The sequence below is a fragment of the Triturus cristatus genome, chromosome 4_2 (genome assembly GCF_964204655.1).
Source record: "Triturus cristatus chromosome 4_2, aTriCri1.1, whole genome shotgun sequence".
Taxonomy (NCBI): Eukaryota; Metazoa; Chordata; class Amphibia; order Caudata; family Salamandridae; genus Triturus; species Triturus cristatus.
In genome coordinates this window covers 871,153,553-871,171,105 of record NC_140586.1, presented here as the reverse complement: position 1 = coordinate 871,171,105, position 17,553 = coordinate 871,153,553, and the positions used below count along the sequence as shown (strand labels likewise).

Here is a 17,553-nt window from a genome sequence, read left to right as displayed (position 1 = left end):
CCTTGGGTACACGTGGGTGCTGTGGAATAGTGCAGAACTTATAGCATCTTTTGGTACAAGAGGGTGCTGTGGAATAGTGAAGGAGTGATAGCATCCTTGGGTACAGGAGGGTGCTGTGGAATAGTGCAGAAGTGATAGCATCCTTGGGTACAAGAGGGTGCTGTGGAATAGTGCAGAACTGATAGCATCCTTGGGTACAAGTGGGTGCTGTGGAATAGTGCAGAACTGATAGCATCCTTGGGTACAAGAGGGTGCTGTGGAATAGTCCAGAAGTGATAGCATCCTTGGGTACAAGAGGATGCTGTGGAATAGTCCCGAAGTGATAGCATCCTTGGGTACAAGAGGGTGCTGTGGAATAGTCCCGAAGTGATAGCATCCTTGGGTACAAGTGGGTGATGTGGAATAGTGCAGAACTGATAGCATCCTTGGGTACAAGTGGGTGCTGTGGAATAGTGTAGAACTTATAGCATCCTTGGGTACAAGAGGGTGCGGTGGAATAGTCCAGAAGTGATAGCATCCTTGGGTACAAAAGGGTGCTGTGGAATAGTACAGAAGTGAAAGCATCCTTGGGTACAAGAGGGCGCTGCGGAATAGTGCAGAACTTATAGCATCCTTGGGTACAAGAGGGTGCTGTGGAATAGTACAGAAGTGATAGCATCCTTGGGTACAAGAGGGTGCTGTGGAATAGTGCAGAAGTGATAGCATCCTTGGGTACAAGTGGGTGCTGTGGAATAGTGCAGAAGTGATAGCAACTTTGGGTACAAGAGGGTGCTGTGAAATAGTCCAGAAGTTATAGCATCCTTGGGTACAAGAGGGCGCTGTGGAATAGTATCGAAGTGATAGCATCCTTGGGTACAAGAGGGTACTGTGGAATAGTCCCGAAGTGATAGCATCCTTGGGTACAAGAGGGTGCTGTGGAATAGTGCAGAACTGATAGCATCCTTGGGTACAAGAGGGCGCTATGGAATAGTACAGAAGTGATAGCATCCTTTGGTACAAGAGGGCGCTGTGGAATAGTGCAGAAGTGATAGCATCCTTGGGTACAAGAGGGTGCTGTGGAATAGTGCAGAAGTAATAGCATCCTTGGGTACAAAAGGGTGCTGTGGAATAGTGCAGAAGTGATAGCATCCTTGGGTACAAGAGGGTGCTGTGGAATAGTACAGAAGTGATAGCATCCTTGGGTACAAGAGGGTGATGTGGAATAGTACAGAAGTGATAGCATCCTTGGGTACAAGAGGGTGCTGTGTATTAGTCCCGAAGTGATAGCATCCTTGGGTACAAGAGGGTGCTGTGGAATAGTGCAGAACTGATAGCATCCTTGGGTACAAGAGGGCGCTATGGAATAGTACAGAAGTGATAGCATCCTTTGGTACAAGAGGGCGCTGTTGAATAGTGCAGAAGTGATAGCATCCTTGGGTACAAGAGGGTGCTGTGGAATAGTGCAGAAGTAATAGCATCCTTGGGTACAAAAGGGTGCTGTGGAATAGTGCAGAAGTGATAGCATCCTTGGGTACAAGAGGGTGCTGTGGAATAGTACAGAAGTGATAGCATCCCTGGGTACAAGAGGGTGCTGTGGAATAGTGCAGAAGTGATAGCATCCTTGGGTACAAGTGGGTGCTGTGGAATAGTGCAGAAGTGATAGCAACTTTGGGTACAAGAGGGTGCTGTGAAATAGTCCAGAAGTTATAGCATCCTTGGGTACAAGAGGGCGCTGTGGAATAGTACAGAAGTGATAGCATCCTTGGGTACAAGAGGGTGCTGTGGAATAGTCCTGAAGTGATAGCATCCTTGGGTACAAGAGGGTGCTGTGGAATAGTGCAGAACTGATAGCATCCCTGGGTACAAGAGGGCGCTATGGAATAGTACAGAAGTGATAGCATTCTTTGGTACAAGAGGGCGCTGTGGAATAGTACAGAAGTGATAGCATCCTTTGGTACAAGAGGGCGCTGTTGAATAGTGCAGAAGTGATAGCATCCTTGGATACAAGAGGGTGCTGTGGAATAGTGCAGAAGTGATAGCATCCTTGGGTACAAGAGGATACTGTAGAATAGTGCAGGAGTGATAGCATCCTTGGGTACAAGAGGGTGCTGTGGAATAGTGCAGAACTGATAGCATCCTTGGGTACAAGAGGGTGCTGTGGAATAGTGCAGAAGTGATAGCATCCTTGGGTACAAGAGGGTGCTGTGGAATAGTGCAGACGTTATAGCATCCTTGGGTACAAGAGGGTGCTATGGAATAGTGCAGATGTAATAGCATCCTTGGGTACAAGAGAGTGCTGTGGAATAGTCCAGAACTGATAGCATCCTTGGGTACAAGAGGGTGCTGTGGAATAGTGCAGGAGTCATAGCATTCTTGGGTACAAGAGGGTGCTGTGGAATAGTGCAGAACGTATAGCATCCTTGGGTACAAGAGGGTGCTATGCAATAGTGCAGAACTTATAGCATAGTTTGGTACAAGAGGGTGCTGTGGTATAGTGCAGGAGCGATAGCATCCTTGGGTACAAGAGGATGCTGTGGAATAGTGCAGAAACAGATAGCATCCTTGGGTACAAGAGGGCGCTATGGAATAGTACAGAAGTGATAGCATCCTTGGGTACAAGAGGGTGCTGTGGAATAGTCCAGAGGTGATAGCATCCTTGGGTACAAGTGGGTGCTGTGGAATAGTGCAGAAGTGATAGCATTCTTGGGTACAAGAGGGTGCTGTGGAATAGTGCAGAACGTATAGCATCCTTGGGTACAAGAGGGTGCTATGCAATAGTGCAGAACTTATAGCATAGTTTGGTACAAGAGGGTGCTGTGGTATAGTGCAGGAGTGATAGCATCCTTGGGTACAAGAGGGTGCTGTGGAATAGTGCAGAACAGATAGCATCCTTGGGTACAAGTGGGTGCTGTGGAATAGTGCAGGAGTGATAGCATCCCTGGGTACATGAGGGTGCTGTGGGATAGTACAGAAGTGATAGCATCCTTGGGTACAAGAGGGTGCTGTGGAATAGTCCCGAAGTGATAGCATCCTTGGGTATAAGAGGGTGCTGTGGAATAGTGCAGGAGTCATAGCATTCTTGGGTACAAGAGGGTGCTGTGGAATAGTGCAGAACGTATAGCATCCTTGGGTACAAGAGGGTGCTATGCAATAGTGCAGAACTTATAGCATAGTTTGGTACAAGAGGGTGCTGTGGTATAGTGCAGGAGTGATAGCATCCTTGGGTACAAGAGGGTGCTGTGGAATAGTGCAGAACAGATAGCATCCTTGGGTACAAGTGGGTGCTGTGGAATAGTGCAGGAGTGATAGCATCCCTGGGTACATGAGGGTGCTGTGGGATAGTACAGAAGTGATAGCATCCTTGGATACAAGAGGGTGCTGTGGAATAGTGCAGAAGTGATAGCATCCTTGGGTACAAGAGGGTGCTGTGGAATAGTGCAGACGTGATAGAATCCTTGGGTACAAGAGGGTGCTGTGGAATAGTCCAGAACTGATAGCATCCTTGGGTACGAGAGGGTGCTGTGGAATAGTGCAGGAGTGATAGCATCCTTGGGTACACGTGGGTGCTGTGGAATAGTGCAGAACTTATAGCATCTTTTGGTACAAGAGGGTGCTGTGGAATAGTGAAGGAGTGATAGCATCCTTGGGTACAGGAGGGTGCTGTGGAATAGTGCAGAAGTGATAGCATCCTTGGGTACAAGAGGGTGCTGTGGAATAGTGCAGAACTGATAGCATCCTTGGGTACAAGTGGGTGCTGTGGAATAGTGCAGAACTGATAGCATCCTTGGGTACAAGAGGGTGCTGTGGAATAGTCCAGAAGTGATAGCATCCTTGGGTACAAGAGGGTGCTATGGAATAGTGCAGATGTAATAGCATCCTTGGGTACAAGAGAGTGCTGTGGAATAGTCCAGAACTGATAGCATCCTTGGGTACAAGAGGGTGCTGTGGAATAGTGCAGGAGTCATAGCATTCTTGGGTACAAGAGGGTGCTGTGGAATAGTGCAGAACGTATAGCATCCTTGGGTACAAGAGGGTGCTATGCAATAGTGCAGAACTTATAGCATAGTTTGGTACAAGAGGGTGCTGTGGTATAGTGCAGGAGCGATAGCATCCTTGGGTACAAGAGGATGCTGTGGAATAGTGCAGAAACAGATAGCATCCTTGGGTACAAGAGGGCGCTATGGAATAGTACAGAAGTGATAGCATCCTTGGGTACAAGAGGGTGCTGTGGAATAGTCCAGAGGTGATAGCATCCTTGGGTACAAGTGGGTGCTGTGGAATAGTGCAGAAGTGATAGCATTCTTGGGTACAAGAGGGTGCTGTGGAATAGTGCAGAACGTATAGCATCCTTGGGTACAAGAGGGTGCTATGCAATAGTGCAGAACTTATAGCATAGTTTGGTACAAGAGGGTGCTGTGGTATAGTGCAGGAGTGATAGCATCCTTGGGTACAAGAGGGTGCTGTGGAATAGTGCAGAACAGATAGCATCCTTGGGTACAAGTGGGTGCTGTGGAATAGTGCAGGAGTGATAGCATCCCTGGGTACATGAGGGTGCTGTGGGATAGTACAGAAGTGATAGCATCCTTGGGTACAAGAGGGTGCTGTGGAATAGTCCCGAAGTGATAGCATCCTTGGGTATAAGAGGGTGCTGTGGAATAGTGCAGGAGTCATAGCATTCTTGGGTACAAGAGGGTGCTGTGGAATAGTGCAGAACGTATAGCATCCTTGGGTACAAGAGGGTGCTATGCAATAGTGCAGAACTTATAGCATAGTTTGGTACAAGAGGGTGCTGTGGTATAGTGCAGGAGTGATAGCATCCTTGGGTACAAGAGGGTGCTGTGGAATAGTGCAGAACAGATAGCATCCTTGGGTACAAGTGGGTGCTGTGGAATAGTGCAGGAGTGATAGCATCCCTGGGTACATGAGGGTGCTGTGGGATAGTACAGAAGTGATAGCATCCTTGGATACAAGAGGGTGCTGTGGAATAGTGCAGAAGTGATAGCATCCTTGGGTACAAGAGGGTGCTGTGGAATAGTGCAGACGTGATAGCATCCTTGGGTACAAGAGGGTGCTGTGGAATAGTCCAGAACTGATAGCATCCTTGGGTACGAGAGGGTGCTGTGGAATAGTGCAGGAGTGATAGCATCCTTGGGTACACGTGGGTGCTGTGGAATAGTGCAGAACTTATAGCATCTTTTGGTACAAGAGGGTGCTGTGGAATAGTGAAGGAGTGATAGCATCCTTGGGTACAGGAGGGTGCTGTGGAATAGTGCAGAAGTGATAGCATCCTTGGGTACAAGAGGGTGCTGTGGAATAGTGCAGAACTGATAGCATCCTTGGGTACAAGTGGGTGCTGTAGAATAGTGCAGAACTGATAGCATCCTTGGGTACAAGAGGGTGCTGTGGAATAGTCCAGAAGTGATAGCATCCTTGGGTACAAGAGGATGCTGTGGAATAGTCCCGAAGTGATAGCATCCTTGGGTACAAGAGGGTGCTGTGGAATAGTCCCGAAGTGATAGCATCCTTGGGTACAAGTGGGTGATGTGGAATAGTGCAGAACTGATAGCATCCTTGGGTACAAGTGGGTGCTGTGGAATAGTGTAGCACTTATAGCATCCTTGGGTACAAGAGGGTGCTGTGGAATAGTCCAGAAGTGATAGCATCCTTGGGTACAAAAGGGTGCTGTGGAATAGTACAGAAGTGAAAGCATCCTTGGGTACAAGAGGGCGCTGCGGAATAGTGCAGAACTTATAGCATCCTTGGGTACAAGAGGGTGCTGTGGAATAGTACAGAAGTGATAGCATCCTTGGGTACAAGAGGGTGCTGTGGAATAGTGCAGAAGTGATAGCATCCTTGGGTACAAGTGGGTGCTGTGGAATAGTGCAGAAGTGATAGCAACTTTGGGTACAAGAGGGTGCTGTGAAATAGTCCAGAAGTTATAGCATCCTTGGGTACAAGAGGGCGCTGTGGAATAGTATCGAAGTGATAGCATCCTTGGGTACAAGAGGGTACTGTGGAATAGTCCCGAAGGGATAGCATCCTTGGGTACAAGAGGGTGCTGTGGAATAGTGCAGAACTGATAGCATCCTTGGGTACAAGAGGGCGCTATGGAATAGTACAGAAGTGATAGCATCCTTTGGTACAAGAGGGCGCTGTGGAATAGTGCAGAAGTGATAGCATCCTTGGGTACAAGAGGGTGCTGTGGAATAGTGCAGAAGTAATAGCATCCTTGGGTACAAAAGGGTGCTGTGGAATAGTGCAGAAGTGATAGCATCCTTGGGTACAAGAGGGTGCTGTGGAATAGTACAGAAGTGATAGCATCCTTGGGTACAAGAGGGTGATGTGGAATAGTACAGAAGTGATAGCATCCTTGGGTACAAGAGGGTGCTGTGTATTAGTCCCGAAGTGATAGCATCCTTGGGTACAAGAGGGTGCTGTGGAATAGTGCAGAACTGATAGCATCCTTGGGTACAAGAGGGCGCTATGGAATAGTACAGAAGTGATAGCATCCTTTGGTACAAGAGGGCGCTGTTGAATAGTGCAGAAGTGATAGCATCCTTGGGTACAAGAGGGTGCTGTGGAATAGTGCAGAAGTAATAGCATCCTTGGGTACAAAAGGGTGCTGTGGAATAGTGCAGAAGTGATAGCATCCTTGGGTACAAGAGGGTGCTGTGGAATAGTACAGAAGTGATAGCATCCCTGGGTACAAGAGGGTGCTGTGGAATAGTGCAGAAGTGATAGCATCCTTGGGTACACGTGGGTGCTGTGGAATAGTGCAGAAGTGATAGCAACTTTGGGTACAAGAGGGTGCTGTGAAATAGTCCAGAAGTTATAGCATCCTTGGGTACAAGAGGGCGCTGTGGAATAGTACAGAAGTGATAGCATCCTTGGGTACAAGAGGGTGCTGTGGAATAGTCCCGAAGTGATAGCATCCTTGGGTACAAGAGGGTGCTGTGGAATAGTGCAGAACTGATAGCATCCCTGGGTACAAGAGGGCGCTATGGAATAGTACAGAAGTGATAGCATTCTTTGGTACAAGAGGGCGCTGTGGAATAGTACAGAAGTGATAGCATCCTTGGATACAAGAGGGTGCTGTGGAATAGTGCAGAAGTGATAGCATCCTTGGGTACAAGAGGATACTGTAGAATAGTGCAGGAGTGATAGCATCCTTGGGTACAAGAGGGTGCTGTGGAATAGTGCAGAACTGATAGCATCCTTGGGTACAAGAGGGTGCTGTGGAATAGTGCAGAAGTGATAGCATCCTTGGGTACAAGAGGGTGCTGTGGAATAGTGCAGACGTTATAGCATCCTTGGGTACAAGAGGGTGCTATGGAATAGTGCAGATGTAATAGCATCCTTGGGTACAAGAGAGTGCTGTGGAATAGTCCAGAACTGATAGCATCCTTGGGTACAAGAGGGTGCTGTGGAATAGTGCAGGAGTCATAGCATTCTTGGGTACAAGAGGGTGCTGTGGAATAGTGCAGAACGTATAGCATCCTTGGGTACAAGAGGGTGCTATGCAATAGTGCAGAACTTATAGCATAGTTTGGTACAAGAGGGTGCTGTGGTATAGTGCAGGAGCGATAGCATCCTTGGGTACAAGAGGATGCTGTGGAATAGTGCAGAAACAGATAGCATCCTTGGGTACAAGAGGGCGCTATGGAATAGTACAGAAGTGATAGCATCCTTTGGTACAAGAGGGCGCTGTGGAATAGTGCAGAAGTGATAGCATCCTTGGGTACAAGAGGATGCTGTGGAATAGTCCAGAGGTGATAGCATCCTTGGGTACAAGTGGGTGCTGTGGAATAGTGCAGAACTGATAGCATCCTTGGGTACAAGTGGGTGCTGTGGAATAGTGCAGGAGTGATAGCATCCCTGGGTACATGAGGGTGCTGTGGGATAGTACAGAAGTGATAGCATCCTTGGGTACAAGAGGGTGCTGTGGAATAGTGCAGACGTGATAGCATCCTTGGGTACAAGAGGGTGCTGTGGAATAGTCCAGAACTGATAGCATCCTTGGGTACGAGAGGGTGCTGTGGAATAGTGCAGGAGTGATAGCATCCTTGGGTACACGTGGGTGCTGTGGAATAGTGCAGAACTTATAGCATCTTTTGGTACAAGAGGGTGCTGTGGAATAGTGAAGGAGTGATAGCATCCTTGGGTACAGGAGGGTGCTGTGGAATAGTGCAGAAGTGATAGCATCCTTGGGTACAAGAGGGTGCTGTGGAATAGTGCAGAACTGATAGCATCCTTGGGTACAAGAGGGTGCTGTGGAATAGTGCAGGAGTGATAACATCCCTGGGTACAAGAGGGTGCTGTGGAATAGTCCAGAGGTGATAACTTCCTTGGGTACAAAAGGGTGCTGTGGAATAGTGCAGAACTGATAGCATCCGTGGGTACAAGTGGGTGCTGTGGAATAATGCAGAACTGATAGCATCCTTGGGTACAAGAGGGTGCTGTGGAATAGTCCAGAAGTGATAGCATCCTTGGGAACAAGAGGATGCTGTGGAATAGTCCCGAAGTGATAGCATCCTTGGGTACAAGAGGGTGCTGTGGAATAATCCCGAAGTGATAGCATCCTTGGGTACAAGTGGGTGCTGTGGAATAGTGCAGAACTGATAGCGTCCTTGGGCACAAGTGGGTGCTGTGGAATAGTGTAGAACTTATAGCATCCTTGAGTACAAGAGGGCGCTGTGGAATAGTCCAGAAGTGATAGCATCCTTGGGTACAAAAGGGTGCTGTGGAATAGTACAGAAGTGAAAGCATCCTTGGGTACAAGAGGGCGCTGTGGAATAGTGCAGAACTTATAGCATCCTTGGGTACAAGAGGGTGCTGTGGAATAGTACAGAAGTGATAGCATCCTTGGGTACAAGAGGGTGCTGTGGAATAGTGCAGAAGTGATAGCATCCTTGGGTATACGTGGGTGCTGTGGAATAGTGCAGAAGTGATAGCAACTTTGGGTACAAGAGGGTGCTGTGAAATAGTCCAGAATTTATAGCATCCTTGGGTACAAGAGGGCGCTGTGGAATAGTACAGAAGTGATAGCATCCTTGGGTACAAGAGGGTGCTGTGGAATAGTCCCGAAGTGATAGCATCCTTGGGTACAAGAGGGTGCTGTGGAATAGTACAGAAGTGATAGCATCCTTTGGTACAAGAGGGCGCTATGGAATAGTACAGAAGTGATAGCATCCTTTGGTACAAGAGGGCGCTGTGGAATAGTGCAGAAGTGATAGCATCCTTGGGTACAAGAGGGTGCTGTGGAATAGTGCAGAAGTAATAGCATCCTTGGGTACAAAAGGGTGCTGTGGAATAGTGCAGAAGTGATAGCATCCTTGGGTACAAGAGGGTGCTGTGGAATAGTACAGAAGTGATAGCATCCCTGGGTACAAGAGGATGCTGTGGAATAGTGCAGAAGTGATAGCATCCTTGGGTACAAGTGGGTGCTGTGGAATAGTGCAGAAGTGATAGCAAATTTGGGTACAAGAGGGTGCTGTGAAATAGTCCAGAAGTTATAGCATCCTTGGGTACAAGAGGGCGCTGTGGAATAGTACAGAAGTGATAGCATCCTTGGGTACAAGAGGGCGCTATGGAATAGTACAGAAGTGATAGCATCCTTTGGTACAAGAGGGTGCTGTGGAATAGTGCAGAAGTGATAGCATCCTTTGGTACAAGAGGGTGCTGTGGAATAGTGCAGAAGTGATAGCATCCTTGGGTACAAGAGGGCGCTGTGGAATAGTACAGAAGTAATGGCTTCCTTGGGTACAAGAGGGTGCTGTGGAATAGTCCAGAGGTGATAGCATCCTTTGGTACAAGAGGGCGCTGTGGAATAGTGCAGAAGTGATAGCATCCTTGGGTACAAGAGGGTGCTGTGGAATAGTACAGAAGTGATAGCATCCTTGGGTACAAGAGGGTGCTGTGGAATAGTACAGAAGTGATAGCATCCCTGGGTACAAGAGGGTGCTGTGGAATAGTACAGAAGTGATAGCATCCTTGGGTACAAGAGGGTACTGTGGAATAGTCAGAAGTGATAGCATCCCTGGGTACAAGAGTGTGCTGTGGAATAGTACAGAAGTGATAGCATCCCTGGGTACAAGAGGATGCTGTGGAATAGTACAGAAGTGATGGCATCCCTGGGTACAAGAGGGTGCTGTGGAATAGTACAGAAGTGATAGCATCCTTGGATACAAGAGGGTGCTGTGGAATAGTGCAGAAGTGATAGCATCCTTGGGTACAAGAGGATACTGTAGAATAGTGCAGGAGTGATAGCATCCTTGGGTACAAGAGGGTGCTGTGGAATAGTGCAGAACTGATAGCATCCTTGGGTACAAGAGGGTGCTGTGGAATAGTGCAGAAGTGATAGCATCCTTGGGTACAAGAGGGTGCTGTGGAATAGTGCAGACGTTATAGCATCCTTGGGTACAAGAGGGTGCTATGGAATAGTGCAGATGTAATAGCATCCTTGGGTACAAGAGAGTGCTGTGGAATAGTCCAGAACTGATAGCATCCTTGGGTACAAGAGGGTGCTGTGGAATAGTGCAGGAGTCATAGCATTCTTGGGTACAAGAGGGTGCTGTGGAATAGTGCAGAACGTATAGCATCCTTGGGTACAAGAGGGTGCTATGCAATAGTGCAGAACTTATAGCATAGTTTGGTACAAGAGGGTGCTGTGGTATAGTGCAGGAGCGATAGCATCCTTGGGTACAAGAGGATGCTGTGGAATAGTGCAGAAACAGATAGCATCCTTGGGTACAAGAGGGCGCTATGGAATAGTACAGAAGTGATAGCATCCTTTGGTACAAGAGGGCGCTGTGGAATAGTGCAGAAGTGATAGCATCCTTGGGTACAAGAGGATGCTGTGGAATAGTCCAGAGGTGATAGCATCCTTGGGTACAAGTGGGTGCTGTGGAATAGTGCAGAACTGATAGCATCCTTGGGTACAAGTGGGTGCTGTGGAATAGTGCAGGAGTGATAGCATCCCTGGGTACATGAGGGTGCTGTGGGATAGTACAGAAGTGATAGCATCCTTGGGTACAAGAGGGTGCTGTGGAATAGTGCAGACGTGATAGCATCCTTGGGTACAAGAGGGTGCTGTGGAATAGTCCAGAACTGATAGCATCCTTGGGTACGAGAGGGTGCTGTGGAATAGTGCAGGAGTGATAGCATCCTTGGGTACACGTGGGTGCTGTGGAATAGTGCAGAACTTATAGCATCTTTTGGTACAAGAGGGTGCTGTGGAATAGTGAAGGAGTGATAGCATCCTTGGGTACAGGAGGGTGCTGTGGAATAGTGCAGAAGTGATAGCATCCTTGGGTACAAGAGGGTGCTGTGGAATAGTGCAGAACTGATAGCATCCTTGGGTACAAGAGGGTGCTGTGGAATAGTGCAGGAGTGATAACATCCCTGGGTACAAGAGGGTGCTGTGGAATAGTCCAGAGGTGATAACTTCCTTGGGTACAAAAGGGTGCTGTGGAATAGTGCAGAACTGATAGCATCCGTGGGTACAAGTGGGTGCTGTGGAATAATGCAGAACTGATAGCATCCTTGGGTACAAGAGGGTGCTGTGGAATAGTCCAGAAGTGATAGCATCCTTGGGAACAAGAGGATGCTGTGGAATAGTCCCGAAGTGATAGCATCCTTGGGTACAAGAGGGTGCGGTGGAATAATCCCGAAGTGATAGCATCCTTGGGTACAAGTGGGTGCTGTGGAATAGTGCAGAACTGATAGCGTCCTTGGGCACAAGTGGGTGCTGTGGAATAGTGTAGAACTTATAGCATCCTTGAGTACAAGAGGGCGCTGTGGAATAGTCCAGAAGTGATAGCATCCTTGGGTACAAAAGGGTGCTGTGGAATAGTACAGAAGTGAAAGCATCCTTGGGTACAAGAGGGCGCTGTGGAATAGTGCAGAACTTATAGCATCCTTGGGTACAAGAGGGTGCTGTGGAATAGTACAGAAGTGATAGCATCCTTGGGTACAAGAGGGTGCTGTGGAATAGTGCAGAAGTGATAGCATCCTTGGGTATACGTGGGTGCTGTGGAATAGTGCAGAAGTGATAGCAACTTTGGGTACAAGAGGGTGCTGTGAAATAGTCCAGAATTTATAGCATCCTTGGGTACAAGAGGGCGCTGTGGAATAGTACAGAAGTGATAGCATCCTTGGGTACAAGAGGGTGCTGTGGAATAGTCCCGAAGTGATAGCATCCTTGGGTACAAGAGGGTGCTGTGGAATAGTACAGAAGTGATAGCATCCTTTGGTACAAGAGGGCGCTATGGAATAGTACAGAAGTGATAGCATCCTTTGGTACAAGAGGGCGCTGTGGAATAGTGCAGAAGTGATAGCATCCTTGGGTACAAGAGGGTGCTGTGGAATAGTGCAGAAGTAATAGCATCCTTGGGTACAAAAGGGTGCTGTGGAATAGTGCAGAAGTGATAGCATCCTTGGGTACAAGAGGGTGCTGTGGAATAGTACAGAAGTGATAGCATCCCTGGGTACAAGAGGATGCTGTGGAATAGTGCAGAAGTGATAGCATCCTTGGGTACAAGTGGGTGCTGTGGAATAGTGCAGAAGTGATAGCAAATTTGGGTACAAGAGGGTGCTGTGAAATAGTCCAGAAGTTATAGCATCCTTGGGTACAAGAGGGCGCTGTGGAATAGTACAGAAGTGATAGCATCCTTGGGTACAAGAGGGCGCTATGGAATAGTACAGAAGTGATAGCATCCTTTGGTACAAGAGGGTGCTGTGGAATAGTGCAGAAGTGATAGCATCCTTTGGTACAAGAGGGTGCTGTGGAATAGTGCAGAAGTGATAGCATCCTTGGGTACAAGAGGGCGCTGTGGAATAGTACAGAAGTAATGGCTTCCTTGGGTACAAGAGGGTGCTGTGGAATAGTCCAGAGGTGATAGCATCCTTTGGTACAAGAGGGCGCTGTGGAATAGTGCAGAAGTGATAGCATCCTTGGGTACAAGAGGGTGCTGTGGAATAGTACAGAAGTGATAGCATCCTTGGGTACAAGAGGGTGCTGTGGAATAGTACAGAAGTGATAGCATCCCTGGGTACAAGAGGGTGCTGTGGAATAGTACAGAAGTGATAGCATCCTTGGGTACAAGAGGGTACTGTGGAATAGTACAGAAGTGATAGCATCCCTGGGTACAAGAGTGTGCTGTGGAATAGTACAGAAGTGATAGCATCCCTGGGTACAAGAGGATGCTGTGGAATAGTACAGAAGTGATGGCATCCCTGGGTACAAGAGGGTGCTGTGGAATAGTACAGAAGTGATAGCATCCTTGGGTACAAGAGGGTGCTGTGGAATAGTACAGAAGTGATAGCATCCTTGGGTACAAGAGGGTGCTGTGGAATAGTACAGAAGTGATAGCATCCCTGGGTACAAGAGGGTGCTGTGGAATAGTACAGAAGTGATAGCATCCTTGGGTACAAGAGGGTACTGTGGAATAGTACAGAAGTGATAGCATCCCTGGGTACAAGAGGGTGCTGTGGAATAGTACAGAAGTGATAGCATACCTGGGTAAAAGAGGATGCTGTGGAATAGTACAGAAGTGATGGCATCCCTGGGTACAAGAGGGTGCTGTGGAAAAGTCCAGAAGTTATAGCATCCTTGGGTACAAGAGGGCGCTGTGGAATAGTACAGAAGTGATAGCATCCCTGGTACAAGAGGGTGCTGTGGAATAGTCCCGAAGTGATAGCATCCTTGGGTACAAGAGGGTGCTGTGGAATAGTCCAGAGGTGATAGCATCCTTGGGTACAAGAGGGCGCTGTGGAATAGTACAGAAGTGATAGCATCCCTGGTACAAGAGGGTGCTGTGGAATAGTCCCGAAGTGATAGCATCCTTGGGTACAAGAGGGCGCTGTGGAATAGTACAGAAGTAATGGCTTCCTTGGGTACAAGAGGGTGCTGTGGAATAGTCCAGAGGTGATAGCATCCTTGGGTACAAGAGGGTGCTGTGGAATAGTCCAGAGGTGATAGCATCCTTTGGTACAAGAGGGCACTGTGGAATAGTCCCGAAGTGATAGCATCCTTGGGTACAAGAGGGCGCAGTGGAATAGTACAGAAGTAATGGCTTCCTTGGGTACAAGAGGGTGCTGTGGAATAGTCCAGAGGTGATAGCATCCTTGGGTACAAGAGGGTGCTGTGGAATAGTACAGAAGTAATGGCTTCCTTGGGTACAAGAGGGTGCTGTGGAATAGTGCAGAAGTGATAGCATCCCTGGGTACAAGAGGGTGCTGTGGAATAGTCCCGAAGTGATAGCATCCTTGGGTACAAGAGGGCGCAGTGGAATAGTACAGAAGTAATGGCTTCCTTGGGTACAAGAGGGTGCTGTGGAATAGTCCAGAGGTGATAGCATCCTTGGGTACAAGAGGGTGCTGTGGAATAGTACAGAAGTAATGGCTTCCTTGGGTACAAGAGGGTGCTGTGGAATAGTACAGAAGTGATAGCATCCTTTGGTACAAGAGGGCGCTGTGGAATAGTGCAGAAGTGATAGCATCCTTGGGTACAAGAGGGTGCTGTGGAATAGTGCAGAAGTGATAGCATCCTTTGGTACAAGAGGGTGCTGTGGAATAGTGCAGAAGTGATAGCATCCCTGTGTACAAGAGGGTGCTGTGGAATAGTAGAGAAGTAATGGCTTCCTTGGGTACAAGAGGGTGCTGTGGAATGGTCCAGATGTGATAGCATCCTTTGGTACAAGAGGGCGCTGTGGAATAGTACAGAAGTGATAGCATCCTTGGGTACAAGAGGGTGCTGTGGAATAGTACAGAAGTGATGGCATCCCTGGGTACAAGAGGGTGATGTGGAATAGTCCCGAAGTGATAGCATCCTTGGGTACAAGAGGGTGCTGTGGAATAGTGCAGAACTGATAGCATCCTTGGGTACAAGAGGGCGCTGTGGAATAGAGCAGAAGTGATAGCATCCTTTGGTACAAGAGGGCGCTGTGGAATAGTGCAGAAGTGATAGCATCCTTGGGTACAAGAGGGTGCTGTGGAATAGTGCAGAAGTAATAGCATCCTTGGGTACAAGAGGGCGCTGTGGAATAGTGCAGAAGTGATAGCATCCTTGGGTACAAGAGGGTGCTGTGGAATAGTGCAGAAGTAATAGCATCCTTGGGTACAAGAGGGCACTATGGAATAGTACAGAAGTGATAGCATCCTTGGGTACAAGAGGGTGCTATGGAATAGTACAGAAGTGATAGCATCCTTGGGTACAAGAGGGTGCTGTGGAATAGTGCAGAAGTAATAGCATCCTTGGGTACAAGAGGGCGCTATGGAATAGTACAGAAGTGATAGCATCCTTGGGTACAAGAGGGTGCTGTGGAGTAGTGCAGAACTGATAGCATCCTTGGGTACAAGAGGGCGCTATGGAATAGTACAGAAGTGATAGCATCCTTTGGTGCAAGAGGGCGCTGTGGAATAGTGCAGAAGTGATAGCATCCTTGGGTACAAGAGGGTGCTGTGGAATAGTGCAGAACTGATAGCATCCTTTGGTACAAGAGGGTGCTGTGGAATAGTGCAGAAGTGATAGCATCCTTTGGTACAAGAGGGTGCTGTGGAATAGTGCAGAAGTGATAGCATCCTTGGGTACAAGAGGGTGCTGTGGAATAGTGCAGAACTGATAGCATCCTTTGGTACAAGAGGGTGCTGTGGAATAGTGCAGAAGTGATAGCATCCTTTGGTACAAGAGGGTGCTGTGGAATAGTGCAGAAGTGATAGCATCCTTTGGTACAAGAGGGTGCTGTGGAATAGTGCAGAAGTGATAGCATCCTTTGGTACAAGAGGGCGCTGTGGAATAGTGCAGAAGTGATAGCATCCTTTGGTACAAGAGGGTGCTGTGGAATAGTGCAGAAGTGATAGCATCCTTGGGTACAAGAGGGCGCTATGGAATAGTGCAGAAGTGATAGCATCCTTTGGTACAAGAGTGTGCTGTGGAATAGTACAGAAGTGATAGCATCCCTGGTACAAGAGGATGCTGTGGAATAGTACAGAAGTGATGGCATCCTTGGGTAACACAGACAGTCTCTCTTTTCCTCTTGTCTCGCAGGTAGAGCTCAGCCCCCGGCTGCAGTTGGACCGTGAGTACCGGGAACGTCTGCAGGAGATGTCCGAAGCACATGAACGCCACCTGTGCGACATCCAGGAGAGGAACCGGGCCCTGGAGCTGCAGCGGGAAGGTGAGTTCAGGTCGCACTGGTCGGCGAAGGTCACTGGGTGCCTAGCTGTAAGGCAGTTAGTTCCAGGCAGAGACGTCCTACGATGAAAAGCCAGACTTGTGTAGGCTGCAGGGCTGGATCTGCACCGAGAAGGAAATGACGTCGCTTAAAGAAGTCATAATAAATGGTTTTATCACACTGCAGTTTATTACACAGATACATGATCTGCTGTTTCCGGTTGCTGTGATGCAGGTTTTGCTGTTTCCGGTTGCTGTGATGCAAGTTTTGCTGTTTCCGGTTGCTGTGATGCAGGTTTTGCTGTTTCCGGTTGCTGTAATTGATGCAAGTTTTGCTGTTTCAAGTTGTGTTGAAAGTTTTGCTGTTTCCAGTTGATGTGAATCACTGGTGCTATTATCGTCCAACTCAGAGTTATATAATTGAACGACCTAAGATGGACAAAAGTTTTGGGCGGCCTTACTATGATTTGTACTTATGACCTACAGGTGACACAAGAGGTCAGCACCAGATGTGTTTGCAGAAACAAGCCTCTAGAGAACGTTTATTACAACAATAAAAATAGTTTTAGAGGTTATTCTGTCATGGATTAGACTGTAGGGCAGTGATCCCGGGGCTATCGTAACTTTCATCGTCGAGATCTAAGTAGCATGTTGGTGCTTTTGTGATAGAGACGTGCTTCCAGCATAACACGCGTCAAGTGACGAGGACAGTGTCTCATTTAGAACTGATTAGAGTTCCAGCGCCCCAGACCTGTGCCAGGAAACGTCTGGGCATCAACGGGTGGTGTGCCCTCCCAGCTTCCATTAATGCGAGTGCTTGAACATGGGCTCTGATCCGCTATCAGCAGAATGTATGGGATCAACTTCAGCTTCATTTGTGCCGGTGTTTGCCGATGTTGAGCACCCGTTAAATCTTTGTGAAATTTAGAGCTGAGTTACATTTAGAATAGCTCAAGAAATTCAATTTGACATTTCACCATGAAGCGATGCAACATCCATTATTTGATTAAACGATATTTATTTACAACAGATTTTTTAGATTATATAAAGTTCGGCGCATGGTTGCTCCAGAGGGAACGTGCATAAGGTAAAAGTGCTGAGAGGTGAATGTGTGAAGAGAGAAATTTTCAAGGAACACTAGAAGAATTATTAAAATGATTGACAAAATACACGGTTACAATTCACCGTACAAGGTGTCCCGGTCACGTGTCAAACAACCAATTTCAATTTTCGTGTACAGAATTCAATTCATATTGTGGCACGTTAGGGAAAAGACGTGTACCAGGCTCAATAACAAGGGGGTGTCGACGTTTCGACCCGTCTTAGGGTACAAAGGTAATTTGATGCCTTGACCATGCGGGTCTTCTTCAGGACAACAGGGGAAGAGGGGCAACCTGACGAAG

The 17,553-nt window shown here is 47.9% G+C and overlaps 1 protein-coding gene across 2 annotated transcripts in view; it reads left to right on the top strand.

Moving 5' to 3' along the window:
- The window catches only part of CCDC17 (coiled-coil domain containing 17), a 507,736-nt gene that overhangs the window by 110,393 nt on the left and 379,790 nt on the right, over positions 1–17,553 (top strand). For both annotated transcript variants that reach the window (XM_085602872.1, XM_085602873.1), the window contains exon 4: positions 16,025–16,154. In XM_085602872.1, coding sequence (XP_085458998.1) covers positions 16,025–16,154 — 130 coding nt within the window. The remainder of the gene's footprint in view (positions 1–16,024; positions 16,155–17,553) is intronic.